General features: G+C 50.4%; 5 protein-coding genes across 11 annotated transcripts; 2 read left to right on the top strand and 3 right to left on the bottom strand.

The window, feature by feature from the left end:
* The first annotated feature begins 533 nt into the window (after positions 1-533).
* Positions 534-5238, top strand: FOIG_04141 (uncharacterized protein). Its single transcript, XM_031202236.1, has 4 exons — positions 534-1024; positions 1081-1268; positions 1345-4665; positions 4719-5238. The coding sequence occupies exons 1-4, from the start codon at positions 951-953 to the stop codon at positions 4763-4765; spliced, it is 3630 nt and encodes a 1209-aa protein (XP_031067683.1). The 5' UTR covers positions 534-950; the 3' UTR covers positions 4766-5238.
* A 316-nt stretch (positions 5239-5554) lies between these two features.
* Positions 5555-10150, bottom strand: FOIG_04139 (uncharacterized protein). Of its 2 annotated transcripts, XM_031202234.1 has the most exons (5): positions 9661-10150; positions 8637-9565; positions 8307-8576; positions 6472-8252; positions 5555-6417 (listed from the first exon to the last, which is right to left on the bottom strand). In XM_031202234.1, the coding sequence occupies exons 2-5, from the start codon at positions 9224-9226 to the stop codon at positions 6056-6058; spliced, it is 3003 nt and encodes a 1000-aa protein (XP_031067681.1). In that variant the 5' UTR covers positions 9227-9565; positions 9661-10150; the 3' UTR covers positions 5555-6055. The 2 variants fall into 2 exon arrangements, with proteins under 2 accessions (XP_031067681.1, XP_031067680.1); XM_031202233.1 differs by having other exon boundaries at positions 5555-8252.
* Positions 9232-9417, top strand: FOIG_04140 (uncharacterized protein; the record flags this gene model as incomplete). The annotated part of the gene is made up of 1 exon (XM_031202235.1): positions 9232-9417. The coding sequence occupies one exon, from the start codon at positions 9232-9234 to the stop codon at positions 9415-9417; it is 186 nt and encodes a 61-aa protein (XP_031067682.1).
* A 2160-nt stretch (positions 10151-12310) lies between the features above and the next one.
* FOIG_04138 (transcription initiation factor TFIID/TFIIF subunit) lies at positions 12311-15149 on the bottom strand. 6 transcript variants are annotated; one of them, XM_031202231.1, is made up of 6 exons: positions 14572-15149; positions 13751-13785; positions 13472-13620; positions 13008-13400; positions 12805-12872; positions 12311-12739 (listed from the first exon to the last, which is right to left on the bottom strand). In XM_031202231.1, the coding sequence occupies exons 1-6, from the start codon at positions 14581-14583 to the stop codon at positions 12716-12718; spliced, it is 681 nt and encodes a 226-aa protein (XP_031067678.1). In that variant the 5' UTR covers positions 14584-15149; the 3' UTR covers positions 12311-12715. The 6 variants fall into 6 exon arrangements, with proteins under 6 accessions (XP_031067678.1, XP_031067676.1, XP_031067675.1 ...); XM_031202230.1 differs by having other exon boundaries at positions 12354-12739; positions 12805-12890; XM_031202229.1 differs by having other exon boundaries at positions 13751-14932.
* Positions 15150-15458: 309 nt separating this feature from the next.
* Positions 15459-17467, bottom strand: FOIG_04137 (uncharacterized protein). The gene is made up of 4 exons (XM_031202226.1): positions 17286-17467; positions 16835-17108; positions 16366-16753; positions 15459-16309 (listed from the first exon to the last, which is right to left on the bottom strand). The coding sequence occupies exons 2-4, from the start codon at positions 17063-17065 to the stop codon at positions 16215-16217; spliced, it is 714 nt and encodes a 237-aa protein (XP_031067673.1). The 5' UTR covers positions 17066-17108; positions 17286-17467; the 3' UTR covers positions 15459-16214.
* Between the last annotated feature and the right edge of the window lie 152 nt (positions 17468-17619).

The raw sequence follows: 17619 nt of genomic DNA, 5'->3' as shown, positions 1-17619 counted from the left end.
CTCTAATGGTCAACATTGGAGTAATTGATTGACATTTTATTTATGTCATAATTGGGATGATTTATGAGGCGTTGGCGTGCCAGATTCTTTTCCTTTTTCTTTCTTTTCGAGTGGTGCCATGCTTTTCTTCTTCTTTTGTTTGAGTATATGTCTCGGCCCATGATGTGAAAAAGCACCTGTTGTGCGTTGCCCAACCTTATTTGCTGCTGCTGAGTTTAATAACTCTACCCATCGATTGATCGACACCTCAACCTGGGGGGGACTTGCAACGGTCCTCTACAGAAAACGTGTTTTTGGAAGAAACAGAACCAAAGTTGGAGAGTGAAACTTTCGTTCTTCCCAGTGATTATTGGATAAACTTGGCAGATACACAAAAGACAAACAAACAACGCAAACTGGCAATAGGCCAACACAATTCTACTTATTGGGTTCATGGTTATTATCTTATTAGATATACCGAGATCCATGTCAACTGGACAGCCTTGCCCCTGAAATCTGGTGCTGCCCGCCCCTTGACCCGCAGGTGCTAAGGTAAAGGAACCCACCCACCAATTCCCACCCGCCAAACCTCATCCAGTCGCCAGGCATCTCGACTCGAAACGACCCCGAATTATACTGGAGTGGACTAGCTCTACTACCCTCTCGACTGATTTGGCAGATTCCCCCGTCTTTCGGGAGAGCTTCATTTCTAGTTGTTCTCTTTCTTTCCCTTTCGCCTTTGCCTTTCCGACTTCGTCCTCGAATCTCGTCTTTTCGAATCTCGACCGACCTGGAGCATCTTTGCTCGACCCATTTGCAGCTGCTTTTGTGCTTCTGCTTGCCTTTCCTTTATCTCCTTTCTATCAATTAATTTTTCGACTTTGCATGTCGGCGGCGTCAACTTAGCCTTTCCAGCTCCCGCTCTTTTCTCCTGCTTTGTCTCTCTTTGATCTACTTGTAACGGAGACACCATGTCGTTGAATGGGTTGGACGATCCAAAGGTTCAGGAAGCCCACGAGGCCGCTGTCGCCGAACCGGGAGGATGGTACGTTTAACAATCGTTCTAATATGCTGGAAATGAACGGTCAGCTAAATATTCAGGTTCCTCCTCAAGTATGCGAGTCGCGATGAAGTCGAATTGTTAGGTCGCGGCTCCGGCGGCGTGGTCGAAGTGCGCAATAATGTCGCTGGATACGAGGAAACGAGCCCTCTCTACGGTTTCTTGAGATATCGAAGAAGGAACGTGGTAATTAAGTATCTGCCTGAAGATTGCTCTCGTCTCATTCAAGGTCCGTCCCCATTTTCTCCCCCCGCCTAGACATGTCCGTTCGCGGCTTGACACACTGACACGTTTTCGATATACAGCGAGAGTAGCTGTTCACTTTAACGCCGTCTGCGACCGATTCTCACCCTACGATACCATTTTCGAAATTACCGAAGCCAAGGAACTCAAGGATACGAAACTATCGGCCGCGTGCTCTCTGCATGCCGCTTCTGGGTCAAATTCATCATCCTCAAGCTCGTTACGCCGAAGACGATTGATGGAGATCGCAGAGGAGGAGGAAGAGGAGCAGCAACAACGCGCCACAAAACGCCAATCAGTTGCCGAGGACAACGAAGACGGTGACATTCGACCTAAGACAGCCAAGACAAGTCATGACACTGTCTTGCCTACGGAGACAGTCACGCTAAACTCAGAGCTTGCCGCATCTCCAGAGCATAGCAAATTCACTGACGCTTCAACATCTGAGGTACCCAACTTCGTTGGCGCTGATGACAGGCCCGTTTCTCCTTCTCAATCAGAAGCACAGCCGCGAATGTCATCGCAATCAGGCCGACCCGACTTGTATTCCTATTCATCATACAACTACGGAAAGCCTAAAGTGAAGCTTGGACCGCGCCCCTCGCTTGATACAAACGGAAGACCACGCACTGCCGGCGCATATCGCCCTGTTTCTCAGATGCCTTCCGGTTTTAAGTTGTTTGGCAAGGGCTCTAAAAAAGAGAAGAATAGGGACGGCCCCGCCACCGCCGAGGATGCTTCTGTCGAGGACAAAGACACAGTGACTGAACAGGATGGACTACAAATTGTGCATACAGAACTCACCCGCCCCGCAACAAGCTCTGGAGTATCTATCCCTGGCTCTCCTGTTTTGCCTATGCCTCCACCCGCCAAACCGACCATTTCACCGGAAAAGGCGAGATTAATGAAGGCTATGAAGCTCCGAGAGAAAAAGAAGGCGAATATGGCAGCCGAGGTGGCAGGTGCTCCGTCACCTCCTCTCGAATCCCCCGGACCTAGCGATGGCGATTCATCTACAGACCGAGCAGAGGATCATGAAACTCAACACGAAACGGAATCCGACCACCCATCCATCTCAAATGCCGACTCAGGTATTGGATTGGATGCGTCTTCCGCGTCCATGAATAATGATCAAACTTCCGATCTTGCTCAGACCGATTCTCACCCTGATAGCCCAGTCATTGCATCTTCCGAACCAGAGATATCTACCAAGGCATCTTCGCTTTCAGAATCAACGGACGAAACCCTGCACCCAAAGAACGAAGATGAACATGATCTGGACGAAGATGAGAAGGTTGAAAATGTCGAAGCTTCTAATACGCAAACAAGTGAAGAAATTGCTACCGCTGAAGAGTTGACGCCGGTGATTGACTCCCTTCCAAGCAAGGACGAGGAGAAGATTGAGGATACAACGCCAGAGCCTTTACCAGAGACTGACACCAACATTTCTGCTCTGGAAACAGCAGTCTCTGTTACTAGCAGCCAGCCCACAGCGGACCATACTCCTGACACATTAGAGACAACTGAGGTTTCGGCCAACATCAGCAAAGTGGACGAGCCGCTATCCCCCATCATTGGCACATCCAAGATCCTTAAGTCGAAGTTCTCGACTCAGGACCTGAAGACGGAACCAAGTCCAGCCTCTAATTCCCCTAACCGAAGTACTCGCGAGAATAGCCCCATCATCGTAACAGAAAAGGATGAGGAGGAGGAAAATAATGAGGAGCTGCCCGAAACAAAGCAGCACAAGCGCAAGACCAATATCGAGCCTATCAAAACGGACTTTGCCGAAGACAAGGACCGTCTTTCTGACGATGAGGACTTGATGGAGGAGCTGCATAGCGCGACTCTTCATGAGGCGAAACCGATGACTGTTGCTAAGAGCCCTGTCACTCCAGTTTTCCCTAGCCCAACGAAGGGCGAACGATCTCCGACCATCGTTCGCACCGTCTCGAACCCTGTCCATGGCAAGCTTCTTGCCCCTGGCGATGTCACCACAAGCTCAGCACGATCTGTAAGCTCAGGAGCTGCTTACTTGCACAAAGTTGCCCAACAGCCTAATGGACCCAGCCTGACTAGGAAGTCTACTGTGGGATCAAGTATCTCGCAACGTATCAAGGCTCTTGAAAAGCTCTCAGCCAGCACTGGTGAGAGTACTCTCAGTCCTACACCTACTCCCTCAAGCCGAGAGAGACCATCTTCGGCATTCTTCTCTGTGCGAAGAAGTCGCGAGCCCACTCGATCTCCATCTATTGCGGATCGAGCTAGCTCTTTCAACCGCCAAAATCTGCGAACACCACCTTCACGATCTGGTTCTCGAGACGAGTCACCTGATAGAGCTAGAAAATCTCACAGGGAGCGCTCGAACTCGGTTGCCAGTCGCTTGTCTAAGTTTGAATCACATGCGCAAGAGAACGGCGGCTCGCCTGAGTCAATCTCGGTCACTGCTAGAATAGTACGAGATCCGAGCCAGAACGCAGCGAAATCACTCGAACCACCAAAGGATCCATCAGAGTTCAACCCAGTGGAACTTAAGGAGTCTCCTCTCTTGGTAGACCACCAGAAGGCCTCACCAGTATGGACCCCTGCAGCGCTTGAGCATTCTAAGGAGACCATTCTTGAGCGTCGTATGTCTAAGGAAGGCCGTCGATCAGAGTCGAAGAGTCGAGATAAGGAAGACAACTCTCGACGGTCTTCCCTAAGTGTCGTGAAGGATTTCATTAACGACCGCCGCAAGTCTCTTACTTCGCCATCGTCTGATGCAGGTGGTGCCAAGGGTTCACAGTCTCCCACCCGCCCTCCTTCAACTCACCAGGGCAAGCGGCTTTCAATCAGCAGCCGACGGTCATCCATCAGCCGCGACAGGGACAACGTACTGTCCCCTACAGCTACTACTGAGAGCTCAGCCTCTGGCGACGAAACTAAGTCAAACAGTGAGAAGAAGAAGTCAAGGGCTGGTCGATTCATGCGTCGTCTCTCATCCCTTTCCAGTTCACGTGGCAAGACTACGCCCCCTACAATCCTCTCGCCAACTGTGCACGAGGAGATGGCAGAGCCTGTTCGACCTGCGACTACTGCCGGCCCCCCCTCCATCGTGTCCTACATGGGCGATGTCAATGTGCAGTTTCCTGACAACCTTCTCTGGAAGCGACGTAACATGTGTTTGGACTCTCAGGGTTTCCTCATTTTGAGCGCTCTCCCGGCTCAGAGCAGCCGCACCGCTCAAGGTACGAAGCGCTACCACATGAGTGACTTCCGATCTCCCTACATCCCTGATGTCGAGGTCCAGGAGTTGCCCAACAGCGTTGTCCTAGACTTGGTTGACGGTAGTAGCGTGCAACTGGCGTGCATGGACCGTTCCGGACAGATGGGCATTCTTGACAGTAAGTGTCGCCGATTTGCGTGGGTTTATAACATATGCTAACAACTGAAACAGTCCTTCAAGAGGCCCACGCCAGACACGCTACCTCATTCAGTCTGTGATTTGATGCCCAGATCTTTGCCGCAGCGTCTGAGACGAGTCTACGGTACCATCAAACGCGAGCCACATGTTCGCACCCATTCGTCCATTTTCTCTGTTACATATAGATGGCAATCATCTTGCCGCCCGCCACAAACCGCCTTCCACGTCTTGCGATACGTTAACGGCCTTACGACACCCCACCCATCTACATCTTGGCTTCAGAGTGTATACTACCGGCTTGAGTGTCTGATAAACCGCCAGATGTTTCTTTCTACACTTTATGTCGAGGATTCTCACCTTCCTCGACGTTCCTACCAGACGTTGTATATTCCCTTTTAAACACGCTCATCTCTAGAGCCTTTCACATAATTTTCTATTTGTGTTCTCTTCACATGTTCAACTATGTACGCATGATACCACACACTTTCCCCTTTCATCGAGTAGCCCCAACGGCTTTCTTTCTCTCTTTTTTTTTGTACCCATTTCTATTTCACACATACGAGCCTTGTTTGTCTTCTTCTTCTTGACACCTGTTGCTCGCTATTTTTACCCGCATAGTCTGTCGGTTCTCCTCGTCACGCGAGGACATTCATCAATGCAAAAGGGAGGGGAAGGGGGAGGTTGGATAGGCGGTGGAGGTTATTCTGATTTTGTTAGGGATGGAGAGAAGGAGGTTAGTCGAAAATGGGCCAGACCAGTGTAGAAAGAAACATGAGCTATTCCAAGTCCCATCATTATCCGACCATGCAAAGCAGCGGCTTGCTTCATTCAGGACGTATCTCAGTCACAGGCGTAAATCATCACGATGAGAGTTGTCTAGTCTTTCGACATTAGTCTATTGGATCTTTTCAACTTTTTGTGCTATACTTTTCTGTTTCGTAAGACTATCAAAATGCAATAACCCCCAATCATTGCAGTCCTCAACTTCAATCACAAGCCCATCGCATGTACCTTTTGGTCTGTCGCTCAATATGCAAAATCCCTCCTTTAATTTTCGTCTTTTGTTTCCTGATTTCCGCCGTTCTGCATGAATTTCCCCCACTCTTCCTGTTGTGAAGTATTTGCTGTCACAAAGCCACAATAATCCTTGCATTCGGCTGATACTGTTGATTTCCAAATCTCTGCTACGCCGTCGAAGACTTCAATCTTCCATAGTCATACTCTCGACAAGACATATCAAAAAAGCGTAATAGATGTTGGTTAAGATAGAGAAGGGGCCTTTGGCCAGTCTCCTTGCAACCGACGATGCGAGAAGGCATAAGCATCGAGAACCTCCTATTGCATGACGGTGAGGTGAAGCTTCGCCCGATCTACGCGTGGCTTGTTGGTGGACCAGAAGACGGATCCAACCCTGGGAATTGAGAGGGATCCATGGCCATATACTCGAGAAGATCGAGACCACCAACATTGACACCCTCAGGTCCCATGGCAACGGAAGGATTCTCCACGTTTTGGAAGAAAGCTGGGCCAGGAGGCAGATACCACATCTCGTTGCCTTGGTGGTTCCAGTCTTCAAAGAGGCTGACATCCATATTGGCAACCGCATTGTCCACAACGGTAGGTGTAGATGGACCCATCGAGCCCTGCCCAGGATAGGGGAAGTTCTGGGTTGATAGATCGAATGGCGTCGCTGAAATATTGTTGGCCTCGTGAGTAGGGGCCTGAGCTGGTGCTGAATTAGGGTCGTCAGTATTGATATCAACACCCCTTTGTACAGGATGCTTACCGTTTCCGCTGAGCCCATCTCGGAGTCTCTGAGCATGACCACCGACCCAGTTGGCATTACCGTCGCCATTCGCAGCAACACTGTCACCATCCTGGGTCTGGCCATCTGGAACGGGACTTTGTCCCCTGCCAGAAGCCTGCTGCATAGTGGGAGCCTGGATGAATCGGTTGCGGAGGCGGCTCGTCAGAGACTCGAGAAGGTCTGCAAAACGGATTCCCAGATGGACGTCGTCCACGACGCAGTTTCGGAGCGCCTCAACAGTTGCGTCCATTAATTCGATGCTCATTCTGACGTCTGATCTCGGGGCACCGAGAGCAAAGGTCTTGAGCAGGAACATGGCACCACTAATGATGCGGAAATATGTTCGCACAGGAGCATGCTTGAGATAGTCGCCGGGTAGTAAACCCTCGACGACTGTGCGAAGAAGGTTTCGACTTCCCTCAACTACTTCACGAATATACTCCTGATCGTGGGCAGTGAAACCACCAAGTTGACCCAGAGGAAGCTTCCCATAATTGATCATAGTCTGGGGCGACAACTGCGGGTGACCATTCACAGCTGATGCTCCATGGTGTCCCGAGTTGGCTGTCGCCCCGGCTTGGTTGGTGCAGCGTTCGACAACGGCTTGAAGCGAAAGAGAGTTGATGTAGATGCGCACATATTGATACTCGATCGTCAGAATATGTCTGATAAACTCGGGCAGACGGAACAGCTCGAATTCTCTCCACCAATCGCGGAGAAGAGGCTCAAACTCCTTGAGGATGCTTATGTACTTCCCGTTCTGGATGATTTGTGTGGTATACTTCCGTGAACGGAAAATCTTTTCGTTACCCATCTCCATAGCATTGCTGATGCCGGCCCAGCAATGAATAATTTGATCATCCAGTTCTAGGTCGGGGACATAGTTGAAGTGGTTAGACAACGAAGAAGGGTTCGTCCCAGGAGTTGTTCCATCCACCGACGTGGGCCGGAATCGAGCCAGAGCAGGATCGCTTCTCCTGAGATGAGCTGGAGCCATGTTGGTCCAGCCGAGACGACCTGCCAGTTGTGTAGTATAGATAAGCAATAGACGTTTAATTCGGAAAGCTCTCTGCCTGTATGATTCTTCTTGATACTCTGGGCGAGTAATAGCATCGTCTCTCAGTAGCTCATCGATATCATCAAAGACACCCAGCTCATAGGCCAGTCCATTTGCAGTGCTGAGCAACATCCAACACATCCGGTCACTTCTCCATGCCGGCTCGAGCCAGCTCTCAATCCTCTTGCCGCCGAAACCAGTACCCAAAGTCTTACTTGGGTCCTCATCGGCAGCTGTGATAGCTTGGAAGCTGGCTTCCATAGGAAGAACTAGTTCGTCGGTAGCCTCGGTGGGCGGGAAGTGCAGAGCGCGGGGATGCCACTCGGTCAGGATCATCAGCGACTCAATTGTTCCGAGGGTTCGCAAACTGCCCTTGCGTAGTCCACGCCAAGGTGCCGTACTGCTCGTTTGAGACTCGTCAAAAATGGCACTGGTGCTTGGTGGCACGCAAAAGCCACCACCAAAGGCTTCTTGTCCCCATAAGCATCGCTCGATCATTCCCCGCAGATACATCCATAGTTGCTCGTGAATTGCGTGGGATCGGCAATGACCACCGGTACCGGGCATTTGGCGGTATCGCGAGGCGATCGTCAGAAGCGTAACGGTCAGAATAGGCTCTTCGTAAAGTAAAGTGACATGAGATGCAGGGTTGCTGAAGGTGGGCGGCGATATAGGTGTCAGGGGAGACAAATATTTGTAGTAACTGTTAGAAGAATTAGCAAACTGATTCTGTCACAGGGATTAAAGGTGGTCTTACTAGTCAATGTATTCGATAGCCTCGAGGGCTGTGAACCAACCAGCACGAACGAACCGGAAGCGTTGCCAGGCCTTGATCGCTTCAGCATACCCTGGCTGCGAGCTAAGCTCAGGGCGTGAAAGCTCAGGGTCAATGGGCTGTTCCGTCTTTGGTGGTTTGGAAGTTGATCTGGGGACATAGCCATAAGGACCAGTATCCTCAGGTGGGGGGCGAGGGGGCGCAGGATGGGCAGATGAAGTGCTTTCTCGGCGTTCACGGTCGACGGCGGGACTGTTAGGAGTTAGCATTGAGCCTGGATTTGATTGAGGATCGAGTAAGCGCAGATCATACCTATCCGTTGCAGCTTTATACAACAGGTCCAGTGCATCCTGGGGACCAAATACGCCTCGCCGCATAACCGTCTGAGCTTCGATGTTCTCAAGAGTCTGGTTGGCATCACCTTCCCCTCCCCACTCATCCCTCCCGCGGCCAGCCCTGTTGCCATCAGGACGACGGAGTGGCTGGGACTGTCCTCGGGAACCTCCCGGAGTCAAGGGAACATTGCTGTAGGACCTGCGTTCGATGAATGGCGGAGGGCTCGCATTTCTATTAGTTCGTTTGCGACCATTTCTCGTGATGTAATCATCCTGATCACTTCCATCGTCATCCGTCTTGCGCTTGCGACGAGTGGCACTGAAATAGCAATCTTTGCTCTCGCGACGACAACGCACACATGGAGGATCGTGGGGGTTGTCAACACTGCCAAGATCGCATCGCACTTTGCGCCGCCGACAAGGGATACAGGCTTGATATACGCGCTTGTGTTGAGGTGCTTGGTTTGCGTTTCCGCCAGGCGTCTGCTGTGCTGAACCTTGTGCGTTATTGATCGATGCGGCGGGACTCGAGTCTGAGGCCCCGGAAGCCGGTTGATACGGGGCCATTATCAATGGCTGAGAGGAATTTGGATGAGGTTTCGTTGATGTTCCTTGGCGATCGGGATGCCGAGCTGGAAATGGAGGTGCTGGGGCTCGATAAGACGCCCAGCGCAGGCGTCGACGACGACGTCGCCGTGCTTGAAGCAGGCAGGTTAGCTCAAAAGCGGGCGAGGCTCTTATTCAATGGCGATAAATAAAACGACAAGGCTGATAGAATATGATGCCGCGTTTCGGTTTGCGGCGGTTCGGCGAGGGAAGACAAGAAAGCGTGGGCCGAAGAGAAGCGGACTGGGGGGATGGACGACCTTTTTGGAGTTCTTCTGGGCCGCTGGGTTCGGTGAGTAGCTTGTATATATTAGTCTAAGAACATGACCCAGGACGCCGGACACAAGGGTTTTGATTCGAGTGCCCTGTGCGTGATTGTCCAGGCAGGTACGTACCCTTGTAGATAAAGACTCGGCAGTGGAACTCAATGCGGGGGATGATCACTCGAAGCCAGAGACAAAGCAATCTCGGCCGGGAGAGGCCAGTGCAGAGCCAGTTCAATGGAGTCTCCAGCCTCAATTGGTCAGGGCAAAACGTGCTCAGCTAACAGAGACCTGGGGTAAAAGCTTTTCTTATTCCCTGTTGAGGGGAAGGGAGACGCCGAGTACTCCGTACTGTACCTGAATAGTACCTACTGTCCCTAGCGAATAAGACAGGCTGTGATGGCTGTTCTGGGGGTGAAACAAAGATGTCGGTAAAGATGGAACAGATGTGATAGGCTCAAAGGCTATCAGGGACGGTCATGAGCGTTGTCGTTATTTTCTCTGTCATCTGTGTCCAACGACTAGCATTAACACGTTGATGTTAGAAATCAACATGAACATTGGAGGGTCAAAAGACTTAGGACTCTAGGTCGGGATGTAAAAATAAACTGATCAGAGAGCCTACTGAACACTGAACTTACTAAGATATCGTAGTAAATCTGCCACAGTAATTTTATCACTTGGGGTCAAAGTCTTACGTTTTCTGCCATCCTCTAGGAGGCGTAGCACACACCAATTGTCAGGTGACGGATTGTCAATGTAATACCTTACGTATCGGAAATCAAGAGTAACTTTCTTCGACTTAGGAGATGACACAGTACACAGCAGAGCCATTCCAATCGAGATCAGTCCCGTTTCGTTTGCGTTAGTCCATATGCCAAGGAGGTTTACAGGAATGGCATTCAGTCTTCCGCCTCCCATCTTCACCGTATATAACAATCACCTGCCTATTCTACTACAAGTTCCCAGCCCATTGAATATAGTAGCATCGCCTACAACATCGTCAGAATTTTCAATGGCACCGTAGGAAAAAGTCTAGAAAAAAAGAACAAAGACCCCAGCTGGTCAAAAGTTCGCGTTATCCCGAGACAGGCAAGTCGATAACCAAGACCAAGCCTTATTGGCTCACCCGGGATTTGATGTCGTTTTCCTGCAAAACCGCTGCAGGCGATCGAGAAACCAGGGGCCAGGATCCAATCTTGTGCAGCCATCAGAGGAGCAAAAGAGCAACTCCCTGGACCTAGCAACTAACTTCCATCATGATCTTCCTCTAGGTAAACTTTGTATGTCTAGGCCTGTTTGGCATTGACAGCTGAGACAACTATGATCTCTTTCCAGCCCTCTTTCTTCTCCTCTTTTCGGAGCTTCAATATCTTCATGGCTTTCGAAGACCCCATTTCTCTGAAAGCTATTATATCCATAATCTGGAGCTTCAATATGCATCAGCACTTATCTAAAGCCCCCCTTCTGCCCCTCCTATATCTCCCACACAACCAATCATGAGCCTGAGATACACGTCACGTTGACAACGCCTCCATCTTGACATGTTTTACATAACGCGTCGGTCTATCAAAACCATCTCTCGCTCGTCTCGTAAGAATTATCTAGAACAAGAAGGACATAATCAATCCCTGCAACGACAGCACCAACAATGGACGTGCAGCCTGCCTCTTATTGTGGATTGTTTTACGTCTTGGCTTTTTTTCATGACGGTCGAAATCCTCCTAAACCCCGCAGAGACGAATGCTACCCCTGCTTTCTTTCCATTCGTCAATGGCAGCTATCAGCAACCGTCATGTCTCACCCACACGCTTCTCACTTACATATGTATGTGTAGTGACTTGGTCTGTAGCAACACAATCTTGCATATAAATACCCGCCTCTGTTTGATTTCCGGGCCGGGGCCGGAGCCGGGGCCGGGAAACTACATGATCCCCTAACTCCGGACGGGAGCTCAAGAATGTGGCTTACAAAACGCCCAACTTGCAGTAGCTGTTCTGATATCTCACCAAACGACGCCCTATTGCTTGCCATCGTGTAAACCACCAAAGGACCCCTGCCACGATGCGTACGTAACAACAACGCACTCAAGCGGAGAATAACTCCTCGCTTGCTTATCTTTGTCCTCCACTGTGTCCATCTTTCCGTCACTGCCGGGAAACCCGTGCAAACAGATCCCCGCTCACTTCCTGAACCAAGGTGTCACTGCTACTCAGGTCCCACAAGTGCCGATGCGGCTCACCAAGTCATCAACTAGAGTTGCGTCTCAGCCGGACCGGTAGTTGGGAGGTGTGAGGGGTATTGCTTTGTAGATGATCTGAAGGGGAGCGACGATGATGTGTTCCAATAGAAGTGTCACGTTGATGCGCAGCTGGTTGTTGAATATTAGCACGAAGGACCTAGAGATCCAGAGCCATACCTTGAATACTCCCCACCCAGGACCTTGGCTCTTCATTGTTTGAACCCAGCGTTTAAGGAACGGCAGATTTTATAGTACCCTGTTACCCAAGCAATCGTCAATTTACAACGAGATCCGCCTGGAACGCATCAGAGGCCGTCGCCTCATGCTCCAACCTACTTGTGTTGTTTGGCATCCTCAAGTTCGTGATCAGGTTTCAACATCCATAAAGCGATTTGCATCGAGACGCTCTACATTCTCGGGTATCCAGGCCGGGCAACATCCGCAATGACACGGCCCTCCGTTACATCCTCCGCCCACGAGAAACGGCAAGATTCAATGACCGACCCGATTGAGATGATCGATCCGGTCCGCTGAGCTGACCGGTCGAAGCCGAGCCAAGCCTCGATTTTATTGGCCAGTTCTCCTTCGACGTCCATCACCCGGGCCCGAAATCCGACGTCCATCCATCAACGGGGTTGTTACAGCATCCTATCATATCATTCTATCTGGGGGACGATCAAGACAACAGGATAGCATATAATACAGAACTTTCAATGAGGTGATACTGTAGGCGATTACTCCGTTGGAACACATAGTTAAAGAAAAAAAAGGTCAGATACATCTTTTTGGTTCCCTTTCCCTTTCTGGTCCGTCCCCTCCGTGCTCATTAACTCGTCATTTTCCTAAATCCAGATGCTTCAGCAACTCCCAAGCACAAACTATAGACCTATTTGTCGACGGAATAACATTAGAAGCATTAACAATCGGATACGACTACTTGGACATCTAGCCGACAAGGCCCTTCTTGGACTATTGCCAAATCGACGTGGTCAGTAATCACGAAACGCTCAGCAACGACCGACAGGAAAACTTACAAGGTGATCCCAAAGCTTCGACGTCAAGCCATCCGGCATAGTGTAGAGATCAATCGAGAACTCTCCGGCTTTAACCAAGTCATCCACTATTAGCCCACCATACACATCAATTTCATGGAAAAGACAAGGGTGGATATGCAACCAAAACGTAAAGGAAGGGGCAAGGGTACGAATGGTGATACAAACTTGACGGGAGAACTCACCTTCGACATCACTTCTAATGTACGTGTCTGGTCCCTTGTTTTCGTTGATAATCTGAATCACCCGCAGCAGATCCTCCTCCTCGAGCTTCTCCAGGGACTCTGCAATCTTCTCGTAGTCATACTTCTGGGAGCTCTTCTTGGTCGCAATTCCCTTCTTCTTGGGCCTGTGGTCATCATCGGTGGGAAGAGGACCAGTTTCACGCAAGCGCTCCTGTAAGTTCTGTGAAGGGTTTTTGAAGACCACAGTATGCGTCTGCTCATATCGGTCCTGTTGGAAGTTGAGATCATGAATGATGGGCGCTAGCTTGGTCTTCTCCGTGGTGTAACAGTCGATGCTAATCTCGAACTCGCCCCAGCCCTCGTTCTTACACGTGAAGGGTGCTTTCTGGAAGCCTGGTAGGTAGCGCAAAGTTGTTAATCATCATGCTTTGCCTCGCAATTTCAGGAATTTGTTTTAAACATACTCTGAACGGGATTATCAAAGGTAGGGTGTAGGTTATAGACGACCTTGGTGAAGACGTCTGCGGGGCGCTCGTTGCCATCTTCATCTAGCAAGAAGACCTTCAAGCTCCATTCTCGCATGGGGAACGCCTCTACGGGTGATGGCTTGTCGCTAGTAAAACACAATTGTCAGTACCTGAAAGCAGGTTGCTCGAATCGCTTCTGGAAGCAGCTCTTGATCGAAAGGGCACGCGATTCAAGAAAAGCAGCCGAGACGTCGGAAAAGATTGGCGCAAACCTACATGACATGTTGCTCGGTGACAACTTTGATTTTTCGCTCCAAGGAGTTAGCCTTGGTTCTAAGTGTCACTCTGACAGGTGCTGCTCGTGAACGGCGCGGAGCCATGATGATGAGTTGTTGGATTGTAGTGCCCAGGTGTTTGGAGATGTGGAAAGCTAGGCAATAAAAGTCACACAGTAACACAAAACTTCAAATAGATGAAGTGGATTTAAGACGCGCTGGCGCACAGTGTAGGCATGAAATGAGAATAGAATAGAGAAGAGATAGAAAGGCGTGGTAAAGTGCGTGACAGAAACTGATGGATAACGAGAATGAGGCTGCAACAACGCGCAGCAAACGGGCTCAAAGAAGTGCAAGAGCACAAAAGCAAACATCAAGACAAGACCAATCAGTGCCTCAACAGGCACTACAGCTGCCAAATAGAAAGCATCATGGGCATACATGGCCGGTGTTCTGTCTTTGGCTGTCCGACCTCAACGCGCGACGCTTGTCACCGTTTGTCACTGACACGGACACTGGCTAGCACTGGCAGATGCAGATGCAGACAGATACGAACAGACCGCGACCAATCTCTGCAGAGCCTCACCGCGCGACACACTTGACCGTGAAGCGAAACAAAGTCAAGCATGACAAATCAAGCACCCAAAGACAAGAAAGAAAGCCAAGGTAGAGGCTGCGGCTACAGCAAGAGGCGAAAACGGCGAAGCAACAACATGAACGAATACAGCAGCCGAAGGGGGCAAAATGATCCGAATACACGTCGAAGGAGCAGGGCAATGCGACTCGGGGAGAGGATTGGATTGGATCGGATTTTCAACTCACCTCGACCAACATCTTTTCTCCGTGTCAATAAACAGCAATTGGAAGTAGCCAAACGTGGAGGGCAAATTTGGAAGATAAAGACGGGAACAGCCAAGAAGATGGACGTGGATACACAGGGACACACAAGTGATGAGGAAAGGATGTGATGCGTCGGGTCGGGTTACAAAGACGAGCAAGGGGACAAATTCATAAGGTAAGGCAAGGCAAGGCAAGGCAAGGCAAGGAAAAGCAAGGCAAGGAAAGGTACAGTGAAAATGAATTGAATGGATGGGACTGGAAACGAAACGGCGGCGGAAAACGGAGACACGCCAGCCTGTACCAGCCAAAGACAGCCCAGGAGACAGTTGGTTGCTGGTTGCTGGTTGGACGGGGCAGCAGGGCAGAGAAATGGCTGTACGGATATGGGCCCCGGGCAGGCGCAGTCAAGTCTACTGGTACCTCAATCTAACAAAGAGCTGAGGCAAGTGGTGAAACTGACGATTAAGGCAGACGACACGAATTTGCTGATATGGGCTCTGTACCTAGGGAATACAAGTTAAGGAAAGAAAGAGGAAAAAGAAGTTCGAGAGGAGAGGCCCTAGAAGTAACAAGCTGATCTATTATTATACCTAGACAGACAGACTCGACGCGAACGACCAAGACGTGAATTGTTTTTGTCTCCTGTCTTGCGCTTATAGGGGGAGGGTTCCAGGTTCCAGGGCACAGGACACAGGACACACTGAATCGCTTGCTCCACAAAGTTACCGCTCTTGACTACCTCTCACTGGCCTGGCCTTGGGCTCCATGCTTTTTTTCTTGGCTCGTCATGTCCTGTTCCGTCCTTTGGGTTTCCCAATGACGTGAAGATACCAATGGGAACAGATATATTAGAAGAGGAGATCTATTCTGGACTGTCAACTCTGCTTGTAGACTGTGTAATCTGTCAGTAGGAGCATCTCGACAGCGACATGTAAGTTCTTCCATAACATCCAACGAACAAAGGACAACCCGGTTGGCCTGCAGATTCATGGCGCACACGTTATCACGGGCAGCTGTACCATGATCCAACATACGCTCAAACAGTGCTGTTCTTCATATTCTACTCGAGTCCTCAACACTCGGGAGACGAGCGCAAACATGACGGTGAGACTCACCAGCCACAGCTCCAACTTCGACACCATCAGCCACATCGACCGCCCACAACTCATCAAATTCGAGTCACTAACAATCAGTTTATATAGTAATAAACAAGGTATCTATGGATTTTTTTTTCTTTTACTTCTTTCAACAGGGTGCTATGTGATATGATGTTCCTATGATGCTAACTATCCATCCACCAATCCGCCCTGGGGCTGAACCGAGGCCGTTCACCTCAAAAATGAAAAAAGTCCTTTCCGTCCTAGGAATCTCTATCTATCCATATCAAAAACAGACTCAGGATTTGGTGTTGTGGCGTGGGTGAAGCGCGCGCGTGTATGTGACGGGTCAAGCGTCCTCAGTAGTATGGGGAGCTTGCTTGCTGTTGTGGCATGCTGTATGGGAGTGTTGGAGTGGACTTGCTTCTGGAAACCGCGGAGCTACGAACGAGTGGGAGCCCCTGGCGACATACAGATCCATCTCCGAAGGGGTAGGGGAAAGGGGAGGGGTCGTGGGAGATAGGCTGCTTAGGAAGCGGGAGCCTCGGCCTCCTGAGCCTTGTTGAAGATCTCCTCATTCTCCTTCTGGGCCTTCATGAAGGAGTCCTTGAAGTTGTTGGCGTCTATAAATAAGTTAGCGATTGCCTTTGGTCGGAGTTTATTGACCGGTGGAACATACTCTCAGCGTTGGCAAATCGGATGGCCAGAGTAACAGCCTCGGGCTCACCCTCGCTGACATCGGCAGCAGCGTTCCACACCCAGCTTCGGTCGGAGCCAACGTTGGGGGAGAGCTTCATCTCGGGGACGATGTAGTGGTTGGCGCAGACCTTGAGGGTCTTGTCGCGACGCATAACCAGTCGGGTCTTGCCGTTCTCCTTGTGCTTGAGCAGACGAACGTCGCCCGTACCACGCTCCTTCCACTCGCTGCTCTCCTTGACGAACTTGAAAAGCTTAGCGCGCATCTTGAAGGTCTGCTCCTCGGCCTCCTCGTTGGTCTTGGTGTCAACCTTCTCGGTCAGCTTGATGACGGGCTCGAAGTGAACATCCTCGGACTCGGGAGCCTCCTCCTATTTAAGTATTCCTGTTAGCCTCACACGTTTCGCGGGGATACGGTTCCAGCATGCCACTGCTGAGACATATAAACGTACTTCGTCACCCTTAGCAGCCTCAGCAGCCTCTCGCTGGGCCTTGGCACTGCCAGAGTTGTCACCACGCTCCTCCTCCTCCTTCTTCTCCTTCTTAGCGCCACCGCCGAACATAGAGAAGACGGACGAGGATGTGACAGGCTTCTCAGCCTCAGCGGGCTTGGTCTCCTCAGGCTTGGTCTCCTCGGGCTTGGTCTCCTCGACCTTGGGCTCGGTGGGCTCGGAAGCAGACATCTTGATAGTTTGCGTGTTCGGTTGAGAATGTAAACTCAAAGTTCTGTTGCCCCTCAGACGTCAGCAACTTTTTTTGCATATCCAGGATCCCAGTCCCGCAGGCATGCTTTTACCCCTCCTCAAGTAGGGAGGGGCTCAGGACCTTTATTGCCCCAAGCGTCTCATGGGGAGGGAGAAAGGAACAAAAGCCAGACAGAGGAAAGCGTGCGATCAGACTTACCAGATAAGCGAAATGTAATTAGAAAGATGCTTCCGGGAAAGCAAGGGGCGGTGTTGAAAGTTTATGCTGTGGTGTTGATGGATGTATGGAAAGTAGATGGTGGAAGTGGGTTGCGGTCAAGGTCTGGTGATTTGTTTTCACTTGGGCTTAGGTTGTCTGTCCGTCAGGCTGCCGTCCCGCCGCCTACTGTAAAAAAAAACTGAACTGCCCCTCCTTTTCCCCTGGGCTGTTGTGCCCTCCACTGTTGCTCCGTGCTGATGCTGCAAGAACTTCTGCGGCAAAAGTCAACAATGCTACCTTGTGATTGGGGACAGCTTGGAGCTCTGAATAAGTA

The sequence above is a fragment of the Fusarium odoratissimum genome (genome assembly GCF_000260195.1).
Source record: "Fusarium odoratissimum NRRL 54006 unplaced genomic scaffold supercont1.5, whole genome shotgun sequence".
Classification (NCBI taxonomy): Eukaryota; Fungi; Ascomycota; class Sordariomycetes; order Hypocreales; family Nectriaceae; genus Fusarium; species Fusarium odoratissimum.
This window is presented reverse-complemented; position numbering and strand designations above follow the sequence as displayed.

What these genes read in the sequence shown, in the direction of transcription:
- FOIG_04141 (XM_031202236.1), top strand. Translation starts at nt 951, where the DNA reads ATGTCGTTGAATGGGTTGGACGATCCAAAGGTTCAGGAAGCCCACGAG. An exon ending in GTCGCCGAACCGGGAGGATG is followed by an intron (nt 1,025 to 1,080) that starts GTACGTTTAACA and finishes CTAAATATTCAG; the next exon opens with GTTCCTCCTCAAGTATGCGA. An exon ending in ACAGATGGGCATTCTTGACA is followed by an intron (nt 4,666 to 4,718) that starts GTAAGTGTCGCC and finishes CAACTGAAACAG; the next exon opens with TCCTTCAAGAGGCCCACGCC.
- FOIG_04139 (XM_031202233.1), bottom strand. Translation starts at nt 9,226, where the DNA reads ATGGCCCCGTATCAACCGGCTTCCGGGGCCTCAGACTCGAGTCCCGCC. An exon ending in TATAAAGCTGCAACGGATAG is followed by an intron (nt 8,577 to 8,636) that starts GTATGATCTGCG and finishes AACTCCTAACAG; the next exon opens with TCCCGCCGTCGACCGTGAAC. An exon ending in GCTATCGAATACATTGACTA is followed by an intron (nt 8,253 to 8,306) that starts GTAAGACCACCT and finishes TTCTTCTAACAG; the next exon opens with TTACTACAAATATTTGTCTC.
- FOIG_04138 (XM_031202227.1), bottom strand. Translation starts at nt 13,854, where the DNA reads ATGGCTCCGCGCCGTTCACGAGCAGCACCTGTCAGAGTGACACTTAGA. An exon ending in GTCACCGAGCAACATGTCAT is followed by an intron (nt 13,621 to 13,750) that starts GTAGGTTTGCGC and finishes GTGTTTTACTAG; the next exon opens with CGACAAGCCATCACCCGTAG. An exon ending in CGAAGCTTTGGGATCACCTT is followed by an intron (nt 12,740 to 12,804) that starts GTAAGTTTTCCT and finishes ATTTGGCAATAG; the next exon opens with TCCAAGAAGGGCCTTGTCGG.
- FOIG_04137 (XM_031202226.1), bottom strand. Translation starts at nt 17,065, where the DNA reads ATGTCTGCTTCCGAGCCCACCGAGCCCAAGGTCGAGGAGACCAAGCCC. An exon ending in AGGCTGCTAAGGGTGACGAA is followed by an intron (nt 16,754 to 16,834) that starts GTACGTTTATAT and finishes ATACTTAAATAG; the next exon opens with GAGGAGGCTCCCGAGTCCGA. An exon ending in CCGATTTGCCAACGCTGAGA is followed by an intron (nt 16,310 to 16,365) that starts GTATGTTCCACC and finishes ACTTATTTATAG; the next exon opens with ACGCCAACAACTTCAAGGAC.